Source organism: Mycetomoellerius zeteki, unplaced genomic scaffold (assembly GCF_001594055.1).
Source record: "Mycetomoellerius zeteki isolate Tzet28-1 unplaced genomic scaffold, Tzet1.0 scaffold198, whole genome shotgun sequence".
In the NCBI taxonomy this organism is placed as follows: Eukaryota; Metazoa; Arthropoda; class Insecta; order Hymenoptera; family Formicidae; genus Mycetomoellerius; species Mycetomoellerius zeteki.
This window is the reverse complement of record NW_017256936.1, coordinates 561,477-584,690: the sequence shown is the minus strand read 5'-3', so window position 1 is coordinate 584,690 and position 23,214 is coordinate 561,477. Positions and strand designations below refer to the sequence as shown.

The 23,214-nt window shown below is 35.2% G+C and overlaps 5 protein-coding genes across 10 annotated transcripts in view; 3 read left to right on the top strand and 2 right to left on the bottom strand.

Moving 5' to 3' along the window:
- Positions 1 to 6,075, top strand: part of Rab23 (RAS oncogene family member Rab23) — a 7,236-nt gene extending 1,161 nt beyond the window's left edge. Inside the window, exons 3-7 of the mRNA XM_018447093.1 lie at positions 2,928 to 3,049; positions 4,613 to 4,775; positions 4,988 to 5,067; positions 5,144 to 5,337; positions 5,418 to 6,075. Coding sequence (XP_018302595.1) covers positions 2,928 to 3,049; positions 4,613 to 4,775; positions 4,988 to 5,067; positions 5,144 to 5,337; positions 5,418 to 5,548 — 690 coding nt within the window. The 3' untranslated portion in view covers positions 5,549 to 6,075. The remainder of the gene's footprint in view (positions 1 to 2,927; positions 3,050 to 4,612; positions 4,776 to 4,987; positions 5,068 to 5,143; positions 5,338 to 5,417) is intronic.
- A 650-nt stretch (positions 6,076 to 6,725) lies between these two features.
- On the bottom strand, positions 6,726 to 8,551 carry LOC108722146 (BAG family molecular chaperone regulator 2). Its single transcript, XM_018447101.1, has 3 exons — positions 8,352 to 8,551; positions 7,465 to 7,577; positions 6,726 to 7,386 (listed from the first exon to the last, which is right to left on the bottom strand). Exons 1-3 carry the CDS (start codon positions 8,539 to 8,541, stop codon positions 7,150 to 7,152), a joined length of 540 nt encoding a protein of 179 aa, XP_018302603.1. The 5' UTR covers positions 8,542 to 8,551; the 3' UTR covers positions 6,726 to 7,149.
- A 795-nt stretch (positions 8,552 to 9,346) lies between these two features.
- On the top strand, positions 9,347 to 10,621 carry RpL38 (ribosomal protein L38). 2 transcript variants are annotated; one of them, XM_018447118.1, is made up of 5 exons: positions 9,347 to 9,442; positions 9,601 to 9,635; positions 9,850 to 9,910; positions 9,999 to 10,121; positions 10,550 to 10,621. In XM_018447118.1, the coding sequence occupies exons 2-5, from the start codon at positions 9,633 to 9,635 to the stop codon at positions 10,588 to 10,590; spliced, it is 228 nt and encodes a 75-aa protein (XP_018302620.1). In that variant the 5' UTR covers positions 9,347 to 9,442; positions 9,601 to 9,632; the 3' UTR covers positions 10,591 to 10,621. The 2 variants fall into 2 exon arrangements, with proteins under 2 accessions (XP_018302620.1, XP_018302621.1); XM_018447119.1 differs by having other exon boundaries at positions 9,390 to 9,413.
- A 960-nt stretch (positions 10,622 to 11,581) lies between these two features.
- LOC108722156 (chromobox protein homolog 5) lies at positions 11,582 to 20,388 on the bottom strand. Of its 4 annotated transcripts, none has more exons than XM_018447116.1 (5): positions 20,303 to 20,388; positions 13,983 to 14,636; positions 12,167 to 12,422; positions 11,761 to 12,082; positions 11,582 to 11,681 (listed from the first exon to the last, which is right to left on the bottom strand). In XM_018447116.1, the coding sequence occupies exons 2-5, from the start codon at positions 14,346 to 14,348 to the stop codon at positions 11,654 to 11,656; spliced, it is 972 nt and encodes a 323-aa protein (XP_018302618.1). In that variant the 5' UTR covers positions 14,349 to 14,636; positions 20,303 to 20,388; the 3' UTR covers positions 11,582 to 11,653. The 4 variants fall into 4 exon arrangements, with proteins under 4 accessions (XP_018302618.1, XP_018302619.1, XP_018302615.1 ...); XM_018447117.1 differs by having other exon boundaries at positions 13,983 to 14,633; XM_018447113.1 differs by lacking the exon at positions 20,303 to 20,388 and adding an exon at positions 16,503 to 16,680.
- Positions 16,911 to 20,199, top strand: LOC108722155 (tektin-2). 2 transcript variants are annotated; one of them, XM_018447112.1, is made up of 7 exons: positions 16,911 to 16,943; positions 17,625 to 17,853; positions 18,098 to 18,358; positions 18,433 to 18,603; positions 18,692 to 18,914; positions 19,054 to 19,277; positions 19,916 to 20,199. In XM_018447112.1, the coding sequence occupies exons 2-7, from the start codon at positions 17,645 to 17,647 to the stop codon at positions 20,115 to 20,117; spliced, it is 1,290 nt and encodes a 429-aa protein (XP_018302614.1). In that variant the 5' UTR covers positions 16,911 to 16,943; positions 17,625 to 17,644; the 3' UTR covers positions 20,118 to 20,199. The 2 variants fall into 2 exon arrangements, with proteins under 2 accessions (XP_018302614.1, XP_018302613.1); XM_018447111.1 differs by lacking the exon at positions 16,911 to 16,943 and having other exon boundaries at positions 17,348 to 17,853.
- Positions 20,389 to 23,214: the final 2,826 nt, after the last annotated feature.

Here is a 23,214-nt window from a genome sequence, read left to right as displayed (position 1 = left end):
AAAAATGCTATGCCATATTTTACCATCTAATTTGCTGCAGCAGCCAATCTTTTTTTTCAGTGTGCACGGACTTTTTCAATTAGTAGTAATTTTTTCAAATAAATAGAGGTCTCGATCACAAGAAATACATTTGACGAGCAGAATTCCAAAATGCATTTTGTCCAAAATTTCATTTTTTTTTTTTAGTTAAGATGACGTAGTGTTCAATGTTAAAATTGACTCATGTTATAAGCTACTTTGAGATGTTCAAAAAGCATTTTTTTCATCGTTAATTTACATGCTGAAAAAATATACATTTCGAAGTGGATTATGTTTTTTAACTAGAAACAAACAAAATATATTTGTTTAATATTCTTAGCAATTTTGTTTAATATTTCACATCCTACTGATTGGCGTATTGTTATTTTCTGTAAAGTGCGTAATTTTCTTGTGTGCGGAGTTTCTTTCTTTCTCTTGTTTGAAAATTACAAATTTTGGACAAAACACACTTTGAAAGTCTGCTCCTCATTTATTGTATAATTATTTTTCGTTTTTAGCTAAAAAAAATAAGTTAGAATTTGATTAAAAATAATTATCTTTCAAAAACAAGTTGGAATTACCGCTCGCTTTCTTCGTGATATTTACATATAATTGAATTACACGTTATCGATATTTATTCGCAATAATTATCTGCCAGTCATATTTATGTTGTAAATTAATTCACTCTCGCAACGTATGTATCAGTTTGCTCATCTGATGGTTATGATATTTACGCGCCGTTAACTTTATTATCTGATCGTATGTTTTTTGCTAATTCGAGATTCATCAATGCTTAAGATACTTAGGTTATCCAAGTTCTCGAGAAGCACATCCGAGAATTCGCGACGCTTGCCGAGAATCGACTCGATAAATTTCGCACGCGATTAACACGCGAAGTAGAATCCGACGTATAGTTAACCGGTCATGGAGAGCTGAGCGGAAAATCGCATACATCAAATACATAATTAAAGAATTAAATAATATAGTTTTACGCAATTTGAGAGGCAATTAAATCTCCATTAGTTTTTTCACCCTTCGTCCGCGACCAGCAAGTTTTCGAATTTCAGTGTAGATTTTTATTATATTGTTCCGAGCTATACACTGAAAAAAAAAGATTGGCTGCTGCAGCAAATAAAATAGGGCATAGCATTTTTAATTGGCTGCAGCAACCAAAAATTGGCTGTTGCAGCCAATTAAAAATGCTATGCCATATTTTGCCTATCTAATGTGCTGCAGCAGCCAATCTTTTTTTTTCAGTGTACAAGAGAATCTGAAACGTACTTATAATAATTTTAACCACAAATTTTTACTTATTTTAAAAGTTGAGGATCGCATTTTACTTATTTTTGACAAATTTAAATTTATCTACCAGAATTCACAATTAACTGATGTGTTTTAAAATCTAACATTGTGGAGAGTTAGAAATAAAATTCAGACTTTATTCCTTACTTTCTGAAGTTGATTAAATTTTAAGCTTCAAGTTCCATCATTTAAACTGCTTTCCATTTAGGAAACACAATATTGTTCTATCTTTGTTATTCATTAAATACCAATTAAGAAGGCTAAAACGACATTTGTGTCGACTATGTCTTTTAAAAGGGAAACACTCTAAATGAGGGAGCTTGAAGCTTAAAATCCGATCAACTTGGAAAATAGGAGAAAACGAATTCTGTTTCCAATCAATATCTTAATATTCATAGAGGAAGAATGTTGAAAATAAAGTTTCGTTTTAAATTGCAGCCGCACTAAAAGCGGTAACTACAAAAAGAAGGCAAGCGTATGCGAGTTCGGTGCTGCTCCAGTGATCTCTGCTTATCTCCCGATTGCCGGTAACGGTACTTACTTGCGTTTTCATCGCGCCTGTTGTCGAAGACTACGCATTTGCGCTTTTCTTATCGTTATATTTATACAACATATCCCCGAATTACTGGATGTTCTTTTAATCACATCTAGTTCGGATAGAGTTTCCTTGGCAGAGATACCATGGATGGGCAACTATCTCTACATCGCAAATATCTTTACGAATTACAAATTCCGCTAAAGCCAACTTGAAATGAATGACAAACGTTACGCTATTAATTTATGCAATTTACGGACCGTGGTACATGTTTATTCGCTAATTATATCAACAAAGTTATCATTGTTTCCATCGATCTTGAGGCTGAAAAATGCAGGATGAAAAATATATTTAATAACTTCCGGGACAAGACATCCTGCAGTCCTTTCGCTCTCCCGTACATTGGAAACCAGTCGAACGTGGAGAACACGATTTAGCGTGATTTACAGCTATCAGAATGAATAAGTTGAGATAAGGATGCACGTATGGAATTCAGGAAAATTTCCGGCACTGATTAGATATCAATTTTATTGTATCGTTGTTCGAATACCTGTAAATACTTTGATATTTTCATATGCGAGTATTCCTGAGATTCTTTCCATCGCTGTCCGTGTCATTTTAAATTATAAAGCCCGACCTAAACCATGTCGATGGAAATTACCATCGGCAACCGGTTTTTTTGTGGACTAATGTTTTTATCGATATAACCCACTTCCTCACGCAACGCTCCTTTGGTTGTAACTTCTTCACAGAAATTATTTGGATTATGACCCTCGATAGTTCGATTGATAATATTCTATTGAATAAACCCACTTCCTCATTTAACGTTCTATCGATCATATTTGGTAAAATTATTTGAGCCATGATCGTCGATCGATATAAGTTATTAATTTATATAGAATAAGAATTATACTCATTAAATATTCTACATGTGATTCTTTATCTTCCAAATACACTGGAAAAAAAAGATTGGCTGTTGCAGCAAATATGCTATGCCATATTTTACCATCTAATTTGCTGCAGCAGTCAATCTTTTTTTTTCAGTGTAGTAATATTAATATCTCTCACTTAGGTGGTGATAGTGGGCAACGGCGCCGTGGGGAAGTCGTCGATGATTCAAAGGTTTTGCAAAGGTACATATACGAGGGACTACAAGAAGACGATCGGCGTCGACTTCCTAGAGCGTGAGATCGAGTAAGTAATCGCTCGAACGTGTCGAATCGTTTCAATTCAAAATTAAGTTGATTCAACGCAAACGCGGCATTCAGAGGAAGAGGGAAAGCCTCTTTCAATTTTCAGTTAAATTAATCGATTATTAGATTAGACATCACGATCACGCTGTAATCATGTGAGAACTAAACATAGTTTATCTAAAAAAAAAACAGAGATTCTAGACTAAAAGATACGTGCATACATTAAATTGCTGTTGGCACTTTTGCGAGTTAATTAATTTAACCAGAGGTGATGGAAGAGGCTCTTGATCCAATTATATAATTATACAGGGTGTTTGGAAAGTAATGAACAATCTTTCGCATAGAGACAGAATGGACTAAATTGAGAAGAAAAGTCCTCTACCATTTTACAATTTTCGCAATAGTTAACAAAATATTAATTACTAAAAATTGTCGAAAATTGGTCTTCAATAATTTTTTACTCAAATACTATCAACTTTACAGAAAAACTGAAAGAATAAAAAATTATTTATTTTCTTCTCATAAAGCTCTAAGAATTTTTTCAGAATTTTTTATCAACTTTTAGTACTGCATTTTCTTATTTTTACCAACATGAAAAAATACGGTATCAAAAAATTCTGAAAAAATTCTCAGACCTTATAAGAAGAAAATAAACAATTTTTGTCTCTTACAGTTTTTCTGTAAAGTTAATAGTATTTGAGTAAAAAATTATTGAAGACCAATTTTCGGCAATTTTTAGTAATTATCTTGTTAACTATTGCGAAAATTGTAAAATGGTAGAGGACTTTTTTTCTCAGTTTAGTCCATTATGCCCCTATGCGAAAAATTTTTTATTACTTTTCAAACACCCTGTGCAATTAATTTATTAATTTAAAATTTTGTTAATTCAGGGGAATTGTTTGTTCAGGAATATGGTGGACATTAAAAAATAATCAGATATACTATATAGATATAATAATGAGATATTTAGAGCAGAAAGGGATTTGTGAATATTTCACATATTTTGTCAATGTATAAATCATATGACGAATGTTAGTACAAATTAAATTCAGATATTGTTTACTGATCGGATTATTTGATGCTGATCATTATATACCGCTACATACGGGTATAACACAAGTTCGAGAGCGACGTGCCTGAGAAAAACTTGATTTTAATCGTGCCAGCGTGAGCTACCGTGGGATACTTCTTGTATCCCCTCTTGATGCCAACCTACCGATGTAATGTCGGTCAATATATTGGAAGGAATTTTATCTCTTGTATACTATTCATTCTTTATAATATCTATCTTGCGATTAGTCGTTTCTTTGCATAGCAGTTGCAACAATTTGACTCTTAACTTTTAATTTAAGGAACATATGCAGTCGCACAAATAAAATTAGAAATATAATATATAATTAGAATTAATTAGCATTAAAATTAAGATTATGAATTTTGTGATAACAGTAAAATATTCGAGAAAATTCAAAGATAAATTTTTTTCGAAGATTGTGTTTGATTAAATAGTATTATGACAAATGTAATAAGTAATGTGTAAATAAATACATGTATGTTGTGCTGACAGAGTCGATGGTGAGGATGTAAGATTGATGCTATGGGATACTGCAGGACAGGAAGAATTCGATGCGATAACCGCGGCTTATTATCGTGGTGCACATGCCTGTGTCCTCGCTTATTCAGCGACTGATAGAGATTCTTTCGATGCTATTCCTTCGTGGAAACTTAAGGTACAAATCTGTAAATTTTATTTAAAATTAGTAGAAGAATGATAATTTAATTCGCTTAAAACTTTTTATTGCTTATTAAAATAAATAAAAATTGTTTGCCAGCTTCGATTAGGAAAAATCTCTAAAGTAGTGGAAAAGCTCTATTATTAAAAAATTCAATTTTTTCTTCTCTTAGACATTCTGTATAATTTTCTTAAAACATTCTCTTATAGGTCGAGAATGAGTGTGGAGAAATACCCACAGTCCTAGTGCAAAATAAAATCGATCTTGTCGACCAAAGCGTGATTGATGCGTGAGTATGCGTTAAACCATTTCTATTGAGTTTCCTTAAAATGAAACTTGCAGGTCTGAAGTATTTGATATTACAGGGACGAAGCCGAGAGACTCGGTCGTACCTTAGGTTGCAAACTCCTGCGGACGTCTGTGAAGGAGGATATCGGCGTGATGAGCGTCTTCCGACATTTGGCATCCCGATGTTTGCACGAGATGCGTCGCTCCGACGATGACTATCAGGATGATTTGAGATTATATTCTGCGGAACCTAGATCTCCTTCTGTCATTAGTATGTAGACTCAATGATATTGCAAAAATCTATAATTTGTCTGCAGTATGAGTGAAGTTACATCTCTCCTTGTTTTACAGGTGCGTTTAGTCCGGACGGGTCAATGTGTGATCGTAACGCCAGTAATGGAACGATAATTCTTCGACCCGGTGGCAAAACGAAGAGTCATAAGAAACGAAATTTCGTAAAGAACGCTTGTAGACTGTTGTAGCAATAGTGTACGTGAGATAGCATTATATTGCGTTCCGAGTATTACACGAAAATGTCAAAGGTACGGGTGGTGTCTTGTAAATATATATAGTTTATTCTCTGAAGGCGTAAACGGACGGTGATTTACAGTGTCCGTTAGTGCAAATTTATTGTATTCTAATTAACGGCCTGCGATGGTTTCGTGCATAAGAACACAGTACGCATAACATTTGGGAAATTAATTTAAATGCAATAGAAATAATCACCATAATTATGCTCATAATGTTAACCAAATGGTTGTAGATTATAAGGTATGGAAGATTAATCGTAAAATATAAAACTATGCGTACTCGCAAAATGCAGATGGGAATAGTGATACGAATATGACGCGTAATTTGTAAATATCTCGCCATATTATCGTATGTATGTTTAATGAATTATTAATCTTTAAATTGCATTGTATTCAAGGACCAAATTATGAAATTAAGATTTTAATACTGAATGTAGCGTTAAATAAAAACGACAATAATAATTATTATTTACAGATTAGCGCGTCGATATTATTTCAAAATATAATAATTCAAGACCATCTCAACTTTATGAAATATTGAAATTCATTTTGAATTAAATTTTGAAATTAGGTGAAAATGCATTTCAACATGTATTGTGATTTAAGGCTTTTGTTTCTTTAATGTAGCTATTGAATTACGACGTCAAAAGTGAAAAAGTATATGAACTTCTTTTTTTCACATATTTCACTTCTGACGTTACAATTCAATTTGACTGTAGCGAAAATATGAGAGCCTTAAGAATAAACAAGTTGGTGCGAACTACAGTTTCCTAAAGCAATAGTATGTTACAATAAGTTACTTAATAACTAATGTTATATTTTTACTTATTTGTAATATTACAGAACACAATAAATCTCTGTACATTTTGCTAAAAGTAAAATTATCTTTGATAAGCGAAATCTTAAGAGGCGCTATAAACGAGGAACAAAAAATTTCTCAAATCATCAAAAAATCAAATTACTCTTTTGACAATAAAATAAAATAATTTAACTATTCTTGTTACATTCGAAATTAATCAGTAGCTGAATGTCTCGCAAAGTAAATACATCATGTTAGAATGAATGTAAAAAGAGGCCTATTTACTTTATAATTTACAATATAACATTTAAATAATATTTTAAATTTTACAAGTGCAGTTGTATCCTCTAGAAATTCCTCTTTATTTTAAACGTACAGATTTGAAAAATGTTACTGAATGCTTTTTCAACCCTTTTTTTATTTTTTTAAGTTACCGAAATGCCAAGTGTCTTAAAATATGCTTAGGAATTGTATAAACGCCGAGAATCGATATCGCATCACTATAAGATTAAATCCAATCAATCACATGTTGTTGCATTCTATACACAGCCAAACGTTCCATTTGAAGTAGCTATTTGCAACGTGGAAGGAAAATGGAAACTCAGCCGCGCAGAAAAGATGTAAAGAATATATCTTTCCCAATTGTCTCTTAATTCGCTACAACAGCGCTAGACCGTCGAAAAGATTTGCCATTCGAAACTTGTATGGAAATTTAAGCAAATTTAATTTGCCGAACAATCTCTCTTGGTGTTATTTACTGTGTCATCTCTAAGATGTGCATCTTATCGATATAATCGAGCAATCCTTGCAATCTTTTTTTGACTCGCTTTTGATCGTCTAATGTGCATCCAAGAATAGCGGTCTCGAAGATCTTATCGGAATGTCCTATACTATGGGAAGAACATGCGTTCATAAATTCTGCACATCGCTGTCGAGTGCCATTTGGGTCTTGTCGCAAGCCTACGACCAAGCTGTCAATCAGACCATTAACCTAGATTAAAATAACATTTAATTAGTTATTGAATTCTAAAATTATACCTTTGTAAGATATTGTAAGTGAATCTCAAACCTGATGTAATGCTTCCTGTTGAACATGATCTCGTTGGACTGTGACTAATACATCTACAGTGGAACAGCGCATGGACAATCTATCTGCATACCTCAAGATATCATCTCTATCAGCTGGATAAAACAGATAATAAATTTTTTTAATATCACTTCAAAGAAAATTGTTAATGTTTAAGTTGGAGGACATAGATGTTGAAATAAAATAATTCTAGGTCTCTTCTTTTTCGAAAATTGTTTTGAACTGATATACACTGGTGCAATAAATTGGAATGAAACAGACTATTGAACTTTCCAACAAGAGACACAGTTTAACGCAGTAATCATTTCAGCTTTGTTTATCATTGGTAAACAAGAATATGATTCACTGTGTGTTATTATACTGTCATCTGTGTCTCTTGCTGGAAAGCAACCTATATTTGTTTCCCTCACTTGTTGTCTTCTAAAAAAAATAACTCTGTTCACCAAGTAACCTATATAATGATTTATATAAGAATGTCACTTGTGAAAATTTTATATTTATTTTTATTAAGTACATTGATAATGACCCGATTGGCGTCGAAACATATGTTTGTACTGTTCTTCAAACATTAAAAGGTTATTGTTTGGCTCGAAGCCCTTTTTTTTCATTATTATTAATGATTTAACCTGTTACTTAAATATTTCTTCATATTTTTTTCCACAATTAAAGGTGATAATCTTAAAAATAATTAGTTAAAACATACATGCGATACATGAAAATGATATTAATCACAAAAAACTATTCTGTTATCCAGTAGGATGTCTCTCCCCTTTTTTCTTTGTCCTTCTCTCTCCATCATTCTGATTTAAATTAAGCCAAAATATTGTGGGGCATCCCATTAAATATAATAAATTAAGTCGTCCACTCACGCTCCTCGAGGGTGAACAGCAAATCGTTATTCCTGAGGGTGTCCAAGGTCGTCAGCAGACTATCCTTCTCTTCCATGAGCCTGGCAGCATCCTTCCGCAGTTGCTCTACGTGGGCCTCGATGTGATCCAGCAGACCGACTAACCTGTCCTTCGGTTTCTGCTCGTTACTCGGTTGTTCCGCGCTTTCCATGCTGCGTTTCCTCGTCTAGCATCGACTCCCCGGCGAGATGAGACGGCCTAATTGGATCCTAGACGACGTCGATGCAAGCAAGATCGCGTGCGCACCTGTCCGACTGATCCTGTTAACTCACGCGACTGCGTCAAGATTGGTCGAGAGAGTTAAAACATGTAATCCTTTACCGTTCGATTGTGTTTAACGCTGAACGTCGCGTGTCTTACGTTCTAATCAGCCTGGCTCGACTCTAACGACTCGATGCGAAGTCATATAAATAAGTACGACGAAAACCGGAAGTGAGAGAGAAATCTAGCGATTACAAACGCGCGGATTCGTCTGCGGTCCGTTAATTACTTCCTCTGTGATACAAGTCGATATGAATAAGATAACTGAAAGAATTCATGAATCAAATTTTATATTTTATAGATATTCATATAGAAATAATATATAAATCTATATTATTTTTATATGAATATCTATATGTTATTAGATTTCTACTTGTACCTTAAAATAGCTGTATTCGTCTATATTAACCTCTTTTGTTGAAATGTTTCAACCAGTCTCAACCTTTCAAATCGTGAACAACATGTATCCTACTTTACCGATGAAACAGCCGATAAGAATTTAAAATTTTGAATGCAAATGTGTTTTGATAATTTTTGTTCGTATCTGTATATAATTTCCGTCCACATCTGTATATATATTATTATCCATATCTTTTTTTGAGAAATTATTATTTACGTAGAGTTTGTCAATTTCCCATTTCGAATTTAATTGTTGATTTGACTTTGGCTTCCAAACCAACCTAAACTGACTGATCGCGTCGTATGACGTATCGTTCCTTTTCTATTTCCCGAACGAGCGTGCGAGATCAACGTGCGTTCGAAGTAAAACGTATCTGTATTCCTATCTACAAGTAAGACGTATTTTGTATCCATATCGTTTGCATGTCATCGTCTATCGTTTGGCAAAAACGTCGTTTTGCGTTCGTTCGAAAAAGCACGTTGTTTCATGTATCCAGAATCGTTTTGCGTTCTGTTAAGTGTTTCTCATTGAATTTTTATTCCATTTCAGGCCCATCCAATTGACACTAATCGCAAACAAATATGGTGAGTAAAGCAATATTTGCCGTTTAAACTCGACGTATTTTGCACGTTTTTGGATACGCATAAAAATTTCACCGTTTTATTTTATTATGTGTGTGTTGACAAGCTAGATGTGCATCATAACCTCTCTCTTTCAAAAGTTTCAAGTCTATAAGTGCATGAACAATTATGATATAAATGTATTTATACCATGTGAACAATATTGTTTTGTTTTTAGCCACGAGAAATCAAAGAGATCAAGGACTTTCTGCTGAAAGCCAGGAGGAAAGATGCCAAGTGTAAAATATTTTTATTAATTCAAGAATTTCTTCCTTGCGAGTCTTATTTTATATGAACGTAATTAAGTCTCCTACTTTTTTTTTTCAGCTGTAAAAATCAAGAAGAATGCAGACAATGTCAAGTTTAAGGTCCGCTGTTCTCGATTCTTGTATACTCTTGTAATCACGGACAAGGAGAAGGCTGAGAAACTCAAGCAGTCCTTACCACCAGGTACGACACCATTTTTCATGTTTAATATTGATAATTTTTTTTATCATTTGTAATGTTCTTAACCTTCAAACTATACACTAGTGTGAATTCGCACCATGAAAATTTTCAATTTGCTGACAGTTGCACATAAACAGTTGCCATGGCTTATCCCTACTACGTTAAATATGCTTTTTCATTAAATTTGAGTGATACCATTGGATTTGTAAGAAAATTATACCTCGGAAAAGAATGATTTTAAAGAAATATCTGTTTCAATGCTCAAGAGACTTGCAATTAAAAACGTCAAATCCCAATTTGCATCCGTATACCAATAGTAGGTGCTCAAGAGAGGTGTACGATTTGAAGATTAATTGTACTAGATGTTGTACTTTTCAAATAACAAATTTTAAGAGTACCTACAAGTTCCAATGAAATATGAATTTTTTTAGGTTTACAAGTAAAGGAAGTAAAGAGGAGTGAACGTGTGTAAAATGACTAAATAAACTATCTTTTAAACATGAGTCTTTCTTTTAATTTCCTTATGCTAAAGTTATAATAATTTCATATTACATTTTGACAAAATAGCAATTTACTATTTGTCCTTTTGTTGAAACATGCATGTCCTGACAGTTTGTATCTCTTTCTTTTAAAAATATTCCTCGGGGAAAAGATACACAGGTGCATTTCATATCGCTTATCTTAAAATAATATTGTGTAGCGATAGAACAGCTTAAATGGGTAAAAAAGCGATTTTAAATGTAACAATTTTTCCTGATTGCAAATTTGCAATATACATCTTAATTGTAATATAGAATAAATGCGACATTAGTCGAACGTGACAACGTAATTTCCTTTTTAAAGAACACACTTGACACAAATGTCCCCTTTCTTGGCATTTAATGAATCAAGGTACAACTTGTGTCGACTGCGTCGCTTAAGAGGAGAGAAGCCTTGATATATCTTAAGCTTCTCTTGTATTTAAACGTATACGTTAAGCGGGAAAAATTAATTATTCTTGTTTTTTCTATTCTTAAGCTTCTCTTCATTGCAAATTACAAGTTCAGAAATCAGAAATTGTGCAATTTTTCTCCCTCATGTTATACATTTAAATAATTTTTTCCTCATATCATACATTCAAATAAACCTATTCTTTTACTACGTTAAAATTTGCGCACACACACGTTTATTAATATAAATATCTTGGAAACTTTTTAGTCTTTCTATATTAATAAATATACATGTACGTGTATATGCTGATTACTTTTGTCTTATTTATACGGACTCTTCACTTCTTTTAAGAAAGGACGTGCATACATTACATACTTCTAATGTTGTAATAGCAAATTATTCATATTTTGATATATTTCTTTTTATTTCCCTTTCTTTTTTTCTTGAACCGCCTTCCATTTTTTTATTTATCTCTTTTTCATTTAATTTCTATTTTTTATCGTAGAACTACGAGCTATATATATATATATATATGTATGTATATGTATATATATATGTATATAAATTTTTTTTGAATAAAATAAAGATTGGGGTTTCGATATTCTTCATTCATCACATTCATGGTAAGTTGTCCTACAAAAATTTTTATTTTTAATAAAATATAATTAAAATGAATGACGGATATAATAATCAATCAGAAATAATTAAGTACCTTTGCTTGTCTCTATTGCGTTTCGATAATCTTCTTCCACGGTCGTGTGTTGATAACGTGTATCGTTTAGTATGTACTCGATTCGTTCTGAGTTCCCGCATTTCGGAGGTTTTTGCTTTTTCTAACTTTCCCATAAACTTTGCAATGAGTTCCGGACAATTCAGATTTCTCTCCGGTTCCCACGTGTCGTCAGTCGCGCTGAATCCTTTCCATCTGATTAAAAATTCTTTTGTGCCATTTTTCTTAAAACGTACCTCAATTACTCTTTCGACTTCAAATTCTTTTGAGATCCCTCCTTTTTCCTGTTCACTATCTTCATCGTCTGGAAGAAAGATATAAATGCATAGGATTTATTTTCATAATAAATAATATTTCAAGACAGATCACAAATAATGATACAACGTACCAGTTTCTTTCGTTTCTTGGGTTTGTTTCTTGGCAGAACTTCTGGAAGATTTTTTAGATTTATCTGTTTTGGCCGGTTTTGATGGTTTAATTTCTCTTTCTTTCTCTTTTTCCTCGATTAAAAAATCTTCTATCAGCTGAGGACAATTCAAATCCTTTTCATTTTCCCAAGTGTCGTCATTTTCTCCGTAACCTACCCATCTCACTAAGAACTGTCGACGGCCTTTAATGGTACGAATATTGATGAGCCTTTCCACCTAAAAATTTTTTTTTAATATTTTTAACAAATAAGAAAATAAATGTTTGATGCGCCGTTTACATAATGCAGAATAAACTTAGTATAAGTAAAAGTAAAAAAATTGAACAATCACAGCCGATTATTCTTTTCACATGCGATTCGTGATTGGTCAACTTCTTACTCTTACATCTTACACCAAGCTTACTCCGCATACTATAGACAACGCATTAGATTTTCATAAAAATGGGTGCATTCAGTACTGAAACCACTCGAAGCGGCTAAGGAACAATTTAATGTGATTAGTTGGATCTAAAGGTAAGGACCAATCACACTCGACTGCCACTTAGCTGCTTAAGGAGGCCCTAAAGCTGTTTGTATTATCGATTCAGGCTGTGTTCCAAAATTTATTGCCGGTACTGAGAGTCTGTAGTGCACGTGATATAAACTATAGATTTTCAGTACTAGCAGTAAATTTTGGAAAAACCTCAGTAGGCTTAGGGCCCTGGCACACAAAAAACTTAAGGAGTAAGACGTAAGCAGTAAGGAAATCAACATGTTGGATTCGCTACTGCTAGTGTTATAGCCTTACAGACTCTACTGTGATTGGTCAATTCGCTTACTGCTTACGTTTTACCGCTTAAGTTTTTTTGTGCCATGGCTTTTACACTGCACATATGATTTATACGTCATTGACATATCACTGCACACTACTATATCAATACCGCACACATACATACAAATTTCTACCTAATTTTTTACATTAGGCGTCTAAGCCTAATTTTAAGACCACAATATTGTTTGTTTATATAATCCCTAGTTTATGTAACCCCAAACCAAGATTGTTTTATACATACACAGCATAAAACTTGTATAAAACAAATATTGTTGCGGGTCAACGACAGAAGCTGGTAACAAAACTGTAATTTTCCAACTTTCTTTCGCTTGTGACATAAAATCGATTGGTTTGGACTACATTATAGTTATTACTTGTATTTTAATTGTGGAAAAAGATTTTTAAATCTCTAAAGGCAGTTAGAAAAATACTTCATAAAAAACAGACTTAGGACGATCTTAATGAACGGTTGTTGTGTCGAATTATTACCATTAATTATTAATCATCTATCTTATATTATGTAGAAATATCTAAAATTTACGGACAATCTAAGTACAATAATAAAAAAATTGTCAAAACCTTAATTAATTTTGTAAATCTTTATTTCTAGCGATATTTTTTTCAAGTGCAATAGAATTTTTGAATATTCAATATAATTCGTAAAATGTTTGTTATTCATTCTTGTTGTTAACTTCATGTATATGGCGCGCACTTCTTTCCGCGCGGTAAATTTATTGGACGGAAAAAAAAAAAGAGGATACGCGATTGGCCAATGATATTCGTCGCAAACAATGATAAACCTACCCGAAAATCAGTTACGCAAGAAAATCGAAATATATTTAGACGTAATAGAGGAAATTTAATTATTTTGTGAGAAAATTTTCAATCAAGTCATTTATCGTTAATTAAAACGTAACTGGCGTTCCACGAGGCGAAGGTAGTAAAATGTAGCAACACCCACCATACCTCGTATTCGCTCCCAACGTCCTCGGGCTTCAAGTCGCGGGCCGAGGTGGACGCTCGCTGATTTTCCTTCTTTCTACGCTTGTTCGGTAAGGGTTTCTTCTCGCCGTTTTCCCGCTCTTTCGGTTCTATCGCCGTAGAGTCGTCGTTATCCGAGTCGGCGTCGTCGTTCGTGTTCACTGCCGGCTTCGGCACCGATGCACCGCGCGCCGAGCGTCTCTTCGTGGCGGACTTTTGCGAGCTGTTGTTCTTGCCGGCCTGCGTCTCGTCGTCGTCGTTGCCCGCGCGTGCGTCGACATTTTCTTCCGGCTCGCTATCGCTCACCGCTTCGGACTTTCTATGCTTGTTCTTCATACCGAGCCGTCGCATAATACAACTTACGGGTACCGTTTGCGTGCGAGCCGCCTTCGAATCTTAACCGGTCCTACAATTCTCTTGACAACTATCTCTTTTCACAACCGTCAACAGTACCACTCGGGCCTCTTGCTTCTTCTTCTTCTCCTCCTTCTCCTCCTCCTCCACCTTCTTCGCCGCCCCCTCTTCAGCCCCTTGGCGTTTTCTCTGTTTCTCTCGCGTTCCGATGGCCTTCCCCTCGCTCGCGAACACCAGTGAAAAGGTAACGGGCTGACGAATCGCTTCCCGCCGCGTTCTGAACTACTGCAAGAAATTTTACCCTCGTACTCGGCAACAGTGCGCGCGCATTTTAGCTTTTTACCCACAATACCCACGCCTCACGCGAGTACACGCACACCCACACGGCATACGCACGTCCGTGTATATTATCATGGAGAGTACCGGCACAGTACAGAATCTACAGAATTGACGAATCGGAACGAACGCTCTTCGGGCGGGACTTTCGTGCACATGCGTCAGATGCGTCATCGATCACGTGATCGACAGACCCGTATCAAGACGCCACGCAGAGGCGTCCATTTTGGGATCCGTTTTAACATTTTGTTACATTTACGTTAATAATACGTCATATAACGTTACTTATTCTTTTTCATCACGGCGCCTATGACTCATTTTTTATTGCAGCTATTATACGTGTGGTTGAAACGACAATATATGCGCGTCCCGCACGAGATAAGCTCCGATAACAGCCCGTTCTATTTTTATCTGAAATTACTCGCATGGTGCATTCTTCTCCCTTTCTCTCCAGTTGGAGAAAAAAAAAAGAAAAGATAAACCATGCAAACTCAGCTAAAAGGAATAGACCCGATGGCGATCTTTGAGCTGCCGATCGAGTGTAGCTTGGACGAACCGATCAATCTTCACGGTCCTGAGAGATCGATGTCGTGTACTTCACAAATTTTATTATCATTTTTGACTTTCGTAATTTTACTGTTTTTGATCCGCTCCGCAACAGTTGAGTCTGCTGAACGCGACCTATGTCTGTGAAGTACCGTTACTTTGGCTCTCCGTGTAAGATTAGCTGAAATCGGTAATTTACACAAAAAAATCGATTACTGCTAATTAGCCGTCTAAAGTAAAAAAACATATGTCACGATAACGTCGAAATGACGTTAAAATGAACAGTAAATGACTGAAAAGTGACTTAGCGAGCATTTTGAAATCATATTGACGTTATGATTTATGCTTCCCAATTAAGGAACATACCAAATTAAGAGAAAGTCAAAATATTTTGTTACAAAATTTGACTTTATTGAGATTAAAAATTAAAATAGTAATTTTGATTTTTTTATTGATTTTTGTTCTTTAGGTTGGATTAGTGAACTGCAAGTAGCAGCAGGGTCGATTTTCGGAAAATCGATTTTAATTATCAATCCCTGTATTCAATTTTAATAAAGCTGATGTATTACAAATTAGATTTGCTTATTTTTTAATGCCTCGCACGTATAAATGCAAGTTCAGAAGGATAATATTAATTGATTTCTAAATTGACCTACTTTTTTTCTTCTCTCGGACGCGACTTAAAGCATTTCTCTTTTTTTCCACGTTGGAGAGAAAAAAAAGGAGAAAATGTATACAAAAACATTCAGCTAAAACGATTAACCGACGTATGATTTGAACGAGCCGATTATCCTTCGTCCGATTTTTTAACATCAGCAACATGTAATCACTCATAATATTTATTCGCTTTATGCCAATAAATACTACTACATTTTCCTTTATGTTGCCGAAACTGTCAGAAGCTATATATCGCCTACTGGATTGACTTCCAGTTCATTTCCCCTCACCCCCGTGATGAGTAGGCCCTGTATTTACCGTTCGTTTCAATTACACTCTCTGCACTTCGTTTCTTCTCCTTCTCTCTCAATTTGAGGCTCAATGTATGCACGCTTTCTTCGTTGCCGACTCAAAAAGTGCAGGAGAGTGCAGTTAAAACGATGCCCATTTTACGGCTTAAGTGCGTCGCAATAAAGCTCGTCGACATGACCGTATGACCTTTTTAGTGAATTGGTGAAACTGAATGAATAACGAATCGCTGTCGATCGTCGTCAACGCGAAATAAGAATTCACTCAGGGGGCAATCGATTCTAGGCTATATTTCTACTGTACCTTTAAGAACGACGTCTTCTACCGCTGCCGGCCTTTACGTTAGACGGCCATGTTGATCACGGATATTACCGGAAGACAACAGTGCAGTTTGAATTCGTCATCGAATCGATATATATTAAATGGCGGTTCATGAATTTTAGCCGAGTCACCAGAACGCGAGGAGATTCACTACCGCCCCTCCCTCCCCCCTTTGAATCCATATTGCTTTCATAATTAATCGCGGTATCCCGATTCGATATAAGAAATTTGAAAATAAAAAAACAAAAAGCGATTTATTCAAAAACATTCGAGGCACCCTCTTTCGCGTAAATACGTTACTTCAAAGATCGAGTCGTCTGTGGAGGTCGATCGTGTATTTTGAACCATGAAAATTACAAAATTGAGCAAATTCACTAGATGTATGTGTGTGTGTGTTGACCAAGAAAATTATAAATATTCCAGTAAATTCGCTCACATTTGTATTTTTCACCTTGTTTCAAGATATACAATCGATCCTCTGATCCTAAGAAAAAGTCTGAAAAAATATTAACGTTTAAAAAATTCGATTTCGATTCTGTTAATTTTTCCAAGGCATACTTTCGATCGATCGTATTCAATTGACGTTGACTTATTGGCAAAATTATTACTGACAACATAAATAGATTAGAAATACCAACATTTTTTACTGACTAAAAAAAGATCAAGGATCATAGATCGTTATGAAAATAAAGCAAATGATGAAAAATATTTCAATATGAAGAACATAATTATTGAAAAGTCAAAATATTCCAAAATGATATTTTTTACATTAGAAACATAATATTAACATTATCTAAAAAATAGGAATAGTCAATTATGATCGCTTGGTATTTCTAGTGTTAAAGAAATATCATTAATAATTTATTAAACTAAAGATTCGCATTCGTTGTTTGTTCAAAACTTTGTCGATAAAACCTCGCAATTACACACCAATAATTTCGATTGCCTCGTCACACACTCTTGCCTTCCTTCGTTGTCCTGACAACGTTGCGATCAAATCGTTTATCCAATTCGCGATTTGTAGAATAAATTCGCGACTTGTACAATATATCTTTCGCTTTCTCTTGCCTAATCCGTTTTCTCGATTTCGTTTTCTTTTGTCGTTCGTCAAATGAATTCTCATCATGGCCAAATTCGTGAGTACTTATGAAAAGCCTCTGCCTCATATCGGTCTGTCGGACTGGTACACCAAACAATGGGAGCTTCGACAAAACGCGGACGTCAGAAGATCCGAGGCTTGTCGACTACGCAATTCGAGCAAAACCACTCGTTCCGAAGGGAACGTGACAACGAAATGGGACACCTACATAAACGATGCTCGAATAACGGATAGGTGACTATGAGTATCCTTGACAAATATTACAATTAATCTATAGTAAAAATTCAAGCAGTCCAAGCCATGGTGATGATAAAATCGATATTAATTAAAAAGTTATTTTTGACAATCATTTTGGAGCTATTTTGATGTTGTAATAACTTCCTCTACTTGGGAATGATAAAGTTGCAATTGATTTCATTCAGTTGCAACTTTTTGAAAAATATAGGTACATCTCCAACATAATACTTTGTCTCGCCAGAGTGTTGGAACTATCGAGATGGAAGGATATCATCGACGACTTGCTGCAAAAATTATTAACCGAGATAGACTTATTAAATGATGAGAAAGCCAACACACAGAAGGAACTCGAAAACATAACTCATCCCTTGCGTATCGCCAGCGAATGCATCTCGATGAGGGACTGCCGTAGAGAAACCGAACTCACGTACGATGAGGCAGATATAGAGTTGAAGAAGGAGCTCCGCTCGATCGCAAATATTCATGAAGAATTTACCAAGAGGTGATCAAGCTGATATATGTAATAGAAGGATAATAAATTTCCTTTTCCTCTATTCCATTTTTTTCACCTGATAGAGCTCAGGCTGCGTGGGAAAAGTTAAATCGCTTGGAAGCCCTTAAATTTAGACTGAGCTTGGACATAGAGGATAAAAATGAAACCATTAGAATAGACAAGGACAATCTCGAATTGGATCATACTTCTGCAAATATAAGTTACAAACCGAGAACATCAATCGATAAAACAAGGTACAAAATTTCCTTTTCTATTTGCTGTTTCTATACCGCAATATTTATATCACCAAAATTCGTAACTCGTCTTTTTCCATTTCGACAGTTCAATCACGTATGAGGTTTGGCTGGATCGATGTCGTTGTTCCAAGTTGTCTGCCGAAAAAGAATTGAGTGAATCTTACAATTTTCGTGAGGCAACACGTGTAATGAGGGAACATGCACTGAACGATATTAAAGCTCAACAAGACGCAACAGATTACACTTTGAGGAAGAGAATTTATCAAACGCAAAAAGGCAGAAATGAAATGGAGTGGCAGAAACTTAAGGTATACATGATCGATTATATTTTTTCAATTTTAATCAATTTTCATGAATACGGATAAAAATAAATCAAATAATGAATTTGACAAATATCGAATATATAGTAAGAATTTGTTTCCATCTGCGTTTTGTAAATATAAATAGGTGCAGAAGGAAATGGAAATGTTAGGAAATGAAATAACCCAGTTAGAAACAACACTGATGAGTAAAACAGGTGTGGTGAAATGCGTCGAAACGCGATTGGAGAACCGAATTTATCGGCCTGGCTCGGAGCTTTGTAAGGACGAAGTGGAATTAGGCTTGAAGAAGGAAGCCTTGCAATTAAAACAGACTGAAGAAGATCTAATTAAAATGATCGAACATGCAAAGTATGGGTCTTATATTGCTAATTATTAGACTCAACTGCATTCAGAAGAAGAAGTTTTGCAACTATTGCAAGATTCTTTAATACGATTGATTACATATTTGCATCTATTTAGATCCAGAATTAAGGGCAAGAACCAGTCGACCAACTAAAAGTACATTAATTTTACATTCAATATAATACATTAGGTCTGTTTTCTGTGGCTGAACTAGTGTACACTTTTGAAACCTAAAGTGAGATAGATATACATTTGATATTTGTCAAAAGCGAGAAAGGGAGTTCTAGAGCAGTCTAGTGCAGGAACAGAAAACAGATCAATTGTATTACAGATAGTTATATTGCTGTGAAAATATAACATTAATGTTACTTTTAGAGTGCGTTCCGTTTCTCGCATGATGTGCATAATGCATCGTTTATCCTTGTTGCTCACCAAATGTTAAACAAGGACAATGGATGCATCATGCGCATCATGCAAGATACGGAACACACCTTTAGTTGGTATAGACTGGGAGAATTATATTAAAAAATCTTACAATGCGCACACCAATTGCAAAGCTGTTCTTTTTTTTACTAAATGCACAGTCATTAAAATTATTTGTCATTTCTTTTTCTTAAGTGCAAGCTTTAAATTTAATTTTCTAGAACAAGCTACAATAGTCTGGAATCTTTGCTTATACGGATCGACAACAATTTGGAAGACAAACAGCATTCTCTGAATACCGACGTTATGTGCTTGGATATGAGAGCACCGTTGAAAACAGGAGACAGAGCGCGTTTACCTAATGAGACGGACCGTAATATCGTATTGACACACATGGAGAAAGAGATTCCGCTGGAATCTTAATTCGACTGCCCCATTTTTCTAAAACATGATTTTGTAGACACTGTCTTTAACGTCTTAAAAAACTTGTCAGTCTCCACCTTTATTTATATTGTGTAAAAAAAAAATAAGAATTTCGATCGAAATTTGATGAATATTGTCAATTTTGTAAATTTAATCGAATCTAACCCCACACATAATAACCTTACCAAATTTCATTTTCCGTTTGTATCTTGGGAATCATTCTCATGTATATTTTTTTTCGAATCCTGTTGATTTCTGAGAAAAGAAAATTTATATTTAAAAAATTATATCATTTATAATTGAATGATTTATAAATTTATGAAATCTGACAAAACCACATGTTCAGGCACGGTAAAATCGACTGAAATCGACAGACATCTGTCGATAACGTGTTTGAGCACAGAGTTCCAATTCTCGACGCTAGATGTCGCCAAAGTGCAGAACAGATGATGCTGCCCTCTGTGTGGCAATAAAAACATGGAAGTGGGGGGGGAGTGGTAAAGATGATCACAAGAGGGCACTGGTGTATCAAAATTGCTGCTACTTACAGAGAGATATACTATTTCGCATATATTTAAATTACACAACACACAAATTACAGCGTAAACATTATAGACAGACCGTAAGAAGTCGAGAATAGGAGGTGCGTACAAATTTGATTAGCGCGCTTCGGAGCGGGCTCGTCGACTCTATTGCTGCGTATCTGCAAATGAGGTATATTTCACATTTATATATAGTAATCGTAAAGTCGATCCAACACGCAGACAAGCGGGACAATCGCTATCAGCAAGGAGAAGTGAAGGAGAACGAGATCGAAACGAAAAGAAGGACGAAGAAAAGGAGAAAAGACAAGATATGAGGATGGCGAGATGAAAGAGCCCACACAGTACACTTTATTCGAGAGACGTCCTGGGAATGTTCTTAGAATATCCGTAGAATATCTTCTGGACGTTTTTAGGAGTGCATCTCGTTTTATGCAAGATGTATCATTTTATCCTTCTTTAATATATATTCGGTAAACAACAAGGATAAAATAATACATCATGCGTAAAACGGAACGCCCTTCTAGATTTTATCCCTATAGTTGTTTATCGAATATTAAAGAAGAACAAAATTACGCATCATGCGTGAAAAGAAACGCACCCTAGGACTTCCCTTGGAAGTTTGTACTGCATGGGAAGGTCCACGGTATAGGCAATGAAAGAAAGGATAGTAAACGACGATGACGATAACGATTCGAGGAAATCAATTTGGAAGAATGCGGTGACGACATAGGCAGGCGGATAGACAGATATAAATAGACACATTACTTCGTTTTCCGGCTAACGTTCGTAACTACGTAACTACATAACGATTCGATCATTTGATTATTATAATGATCGCGCGTTGTATACAAAGCGGCGACTACGGACAGAATTTTTGGCCTCCTGCGCGCGCTCCCGAGGTGGGACATGCTTGTTGTGCTTGTATCGGAACGTAACGGAACGTCCAGATACGCGAAATCGCTTTTCGCCGACGCCTCTCTTTCTCCGCGCGCCAGGGACGGACGTGAACTTTTCGAGACCTGAAGCTGGATAGTCCGGTTTCCTAGCGATAACGTGTTAAAAAGAAAAAAGATACATCTTCTCTATAATTTAAAATATTGGTTAATATTTTGGAACAAAGTTATATCTTTGACTGGAGTGTTTAGATATCGGGCCAAGTCTTTAAACACTGAAAATACCAATGTTTCTTACTGACTGAAAGGACCAAGTGTGAATAAATTACTATATGAAAATAAAGAAAGCGATGAGAAATCAAATATTTCATTAGTATAAAGAACACAATTATTGAAAGGTCAAAGAATTTCAGGATCCTATCTTTTACACGGGAAATATAATATTATCTAAAAAATAAACATGGTTAATTATGGCTGCTCGCTACTTCTAGTGTTAAGTTGCATCAAAAGAATCTCCGAGAATGGATATAAAAATCTTTGAAAGTTTCTGACTAAACTATCCAACATTGCAATCGCTTTTTGTATTTCATTTAATTCGACTATTAGTTGTCCTGATCGAAACAGTCCTAGGGCCATAAAAAGCGCTATAAAAAAAGGAAAAAGAAGGACAAATCTTTGGACTCTTGATAAAAGCATTACCAAGCAAGGATCTATTAAAGGGATAAGATAATTGAGAGATGGTAAATATTATTTTTAAGAAACCTCACGATCGAGGGAAAAAATGTTTCATATATAATTATATAAAAAATTGACATATTTTATATACAATTATATATAATTATATATAAAATATGTCCATATATATATAACATTTTTTCCCGGGCAGCAATTTAAAAGATCCAAAGCTTAAAAGAATTCATTGTCTCCCACGTGAATCCGTCCCTGACTATCGCTACAAATTTCGTCTGTTGCATTTTTGCCGCAGAACGCATGGTTTTAGACGCGAAAGGTATACACACGCCTTTTGTGCGAAGCACGGTGAATCAACGAGCAATGGATCGGATCGAATCGATCGGAGCACGCGTGAGAACGAATTATTCCCGGCCCATCGCTTCGCGTAATATACAGATAATATTACACTAGCTACATGGCTATCAGATGCGTATCTTCTGCTTTTTCTTGTTTTTTTTTTACACGTATACACAAGCGCATACATAGACTACCGCGCGTGTAGAATACGCATATAAATACATACTCGCATATAACACACGGACGCAACATTCGCCCACACATACATACACGTGCACGCGCACATCGACCGCTATAAGACATCTTATCTCTTCAAGACTACGCGAATTTGTACATAAGGCATCACGATATCGTGTCGTTTCTCACATATACGAACGTGATAACGGCAAAGCGTGATACTCGCTCTTCTATCTATCTGTTTCTGCTATCAAGGAGGTTCGGCAAATATCGGGGCGAATTTCGCGTTAGCGACGACTATCGAAATGATGATGCGCGCCGCGCGAGACGCGGATTAAGCTTCTTCGACTCTTAAAGCACGATCGTGCGGACGATCGTTTACACACCAAACAGGATATCTCGAGTCGCAGCCAGCCTCGAGATAGCGATAATTTCAAGATAGCGTTGCTTTAA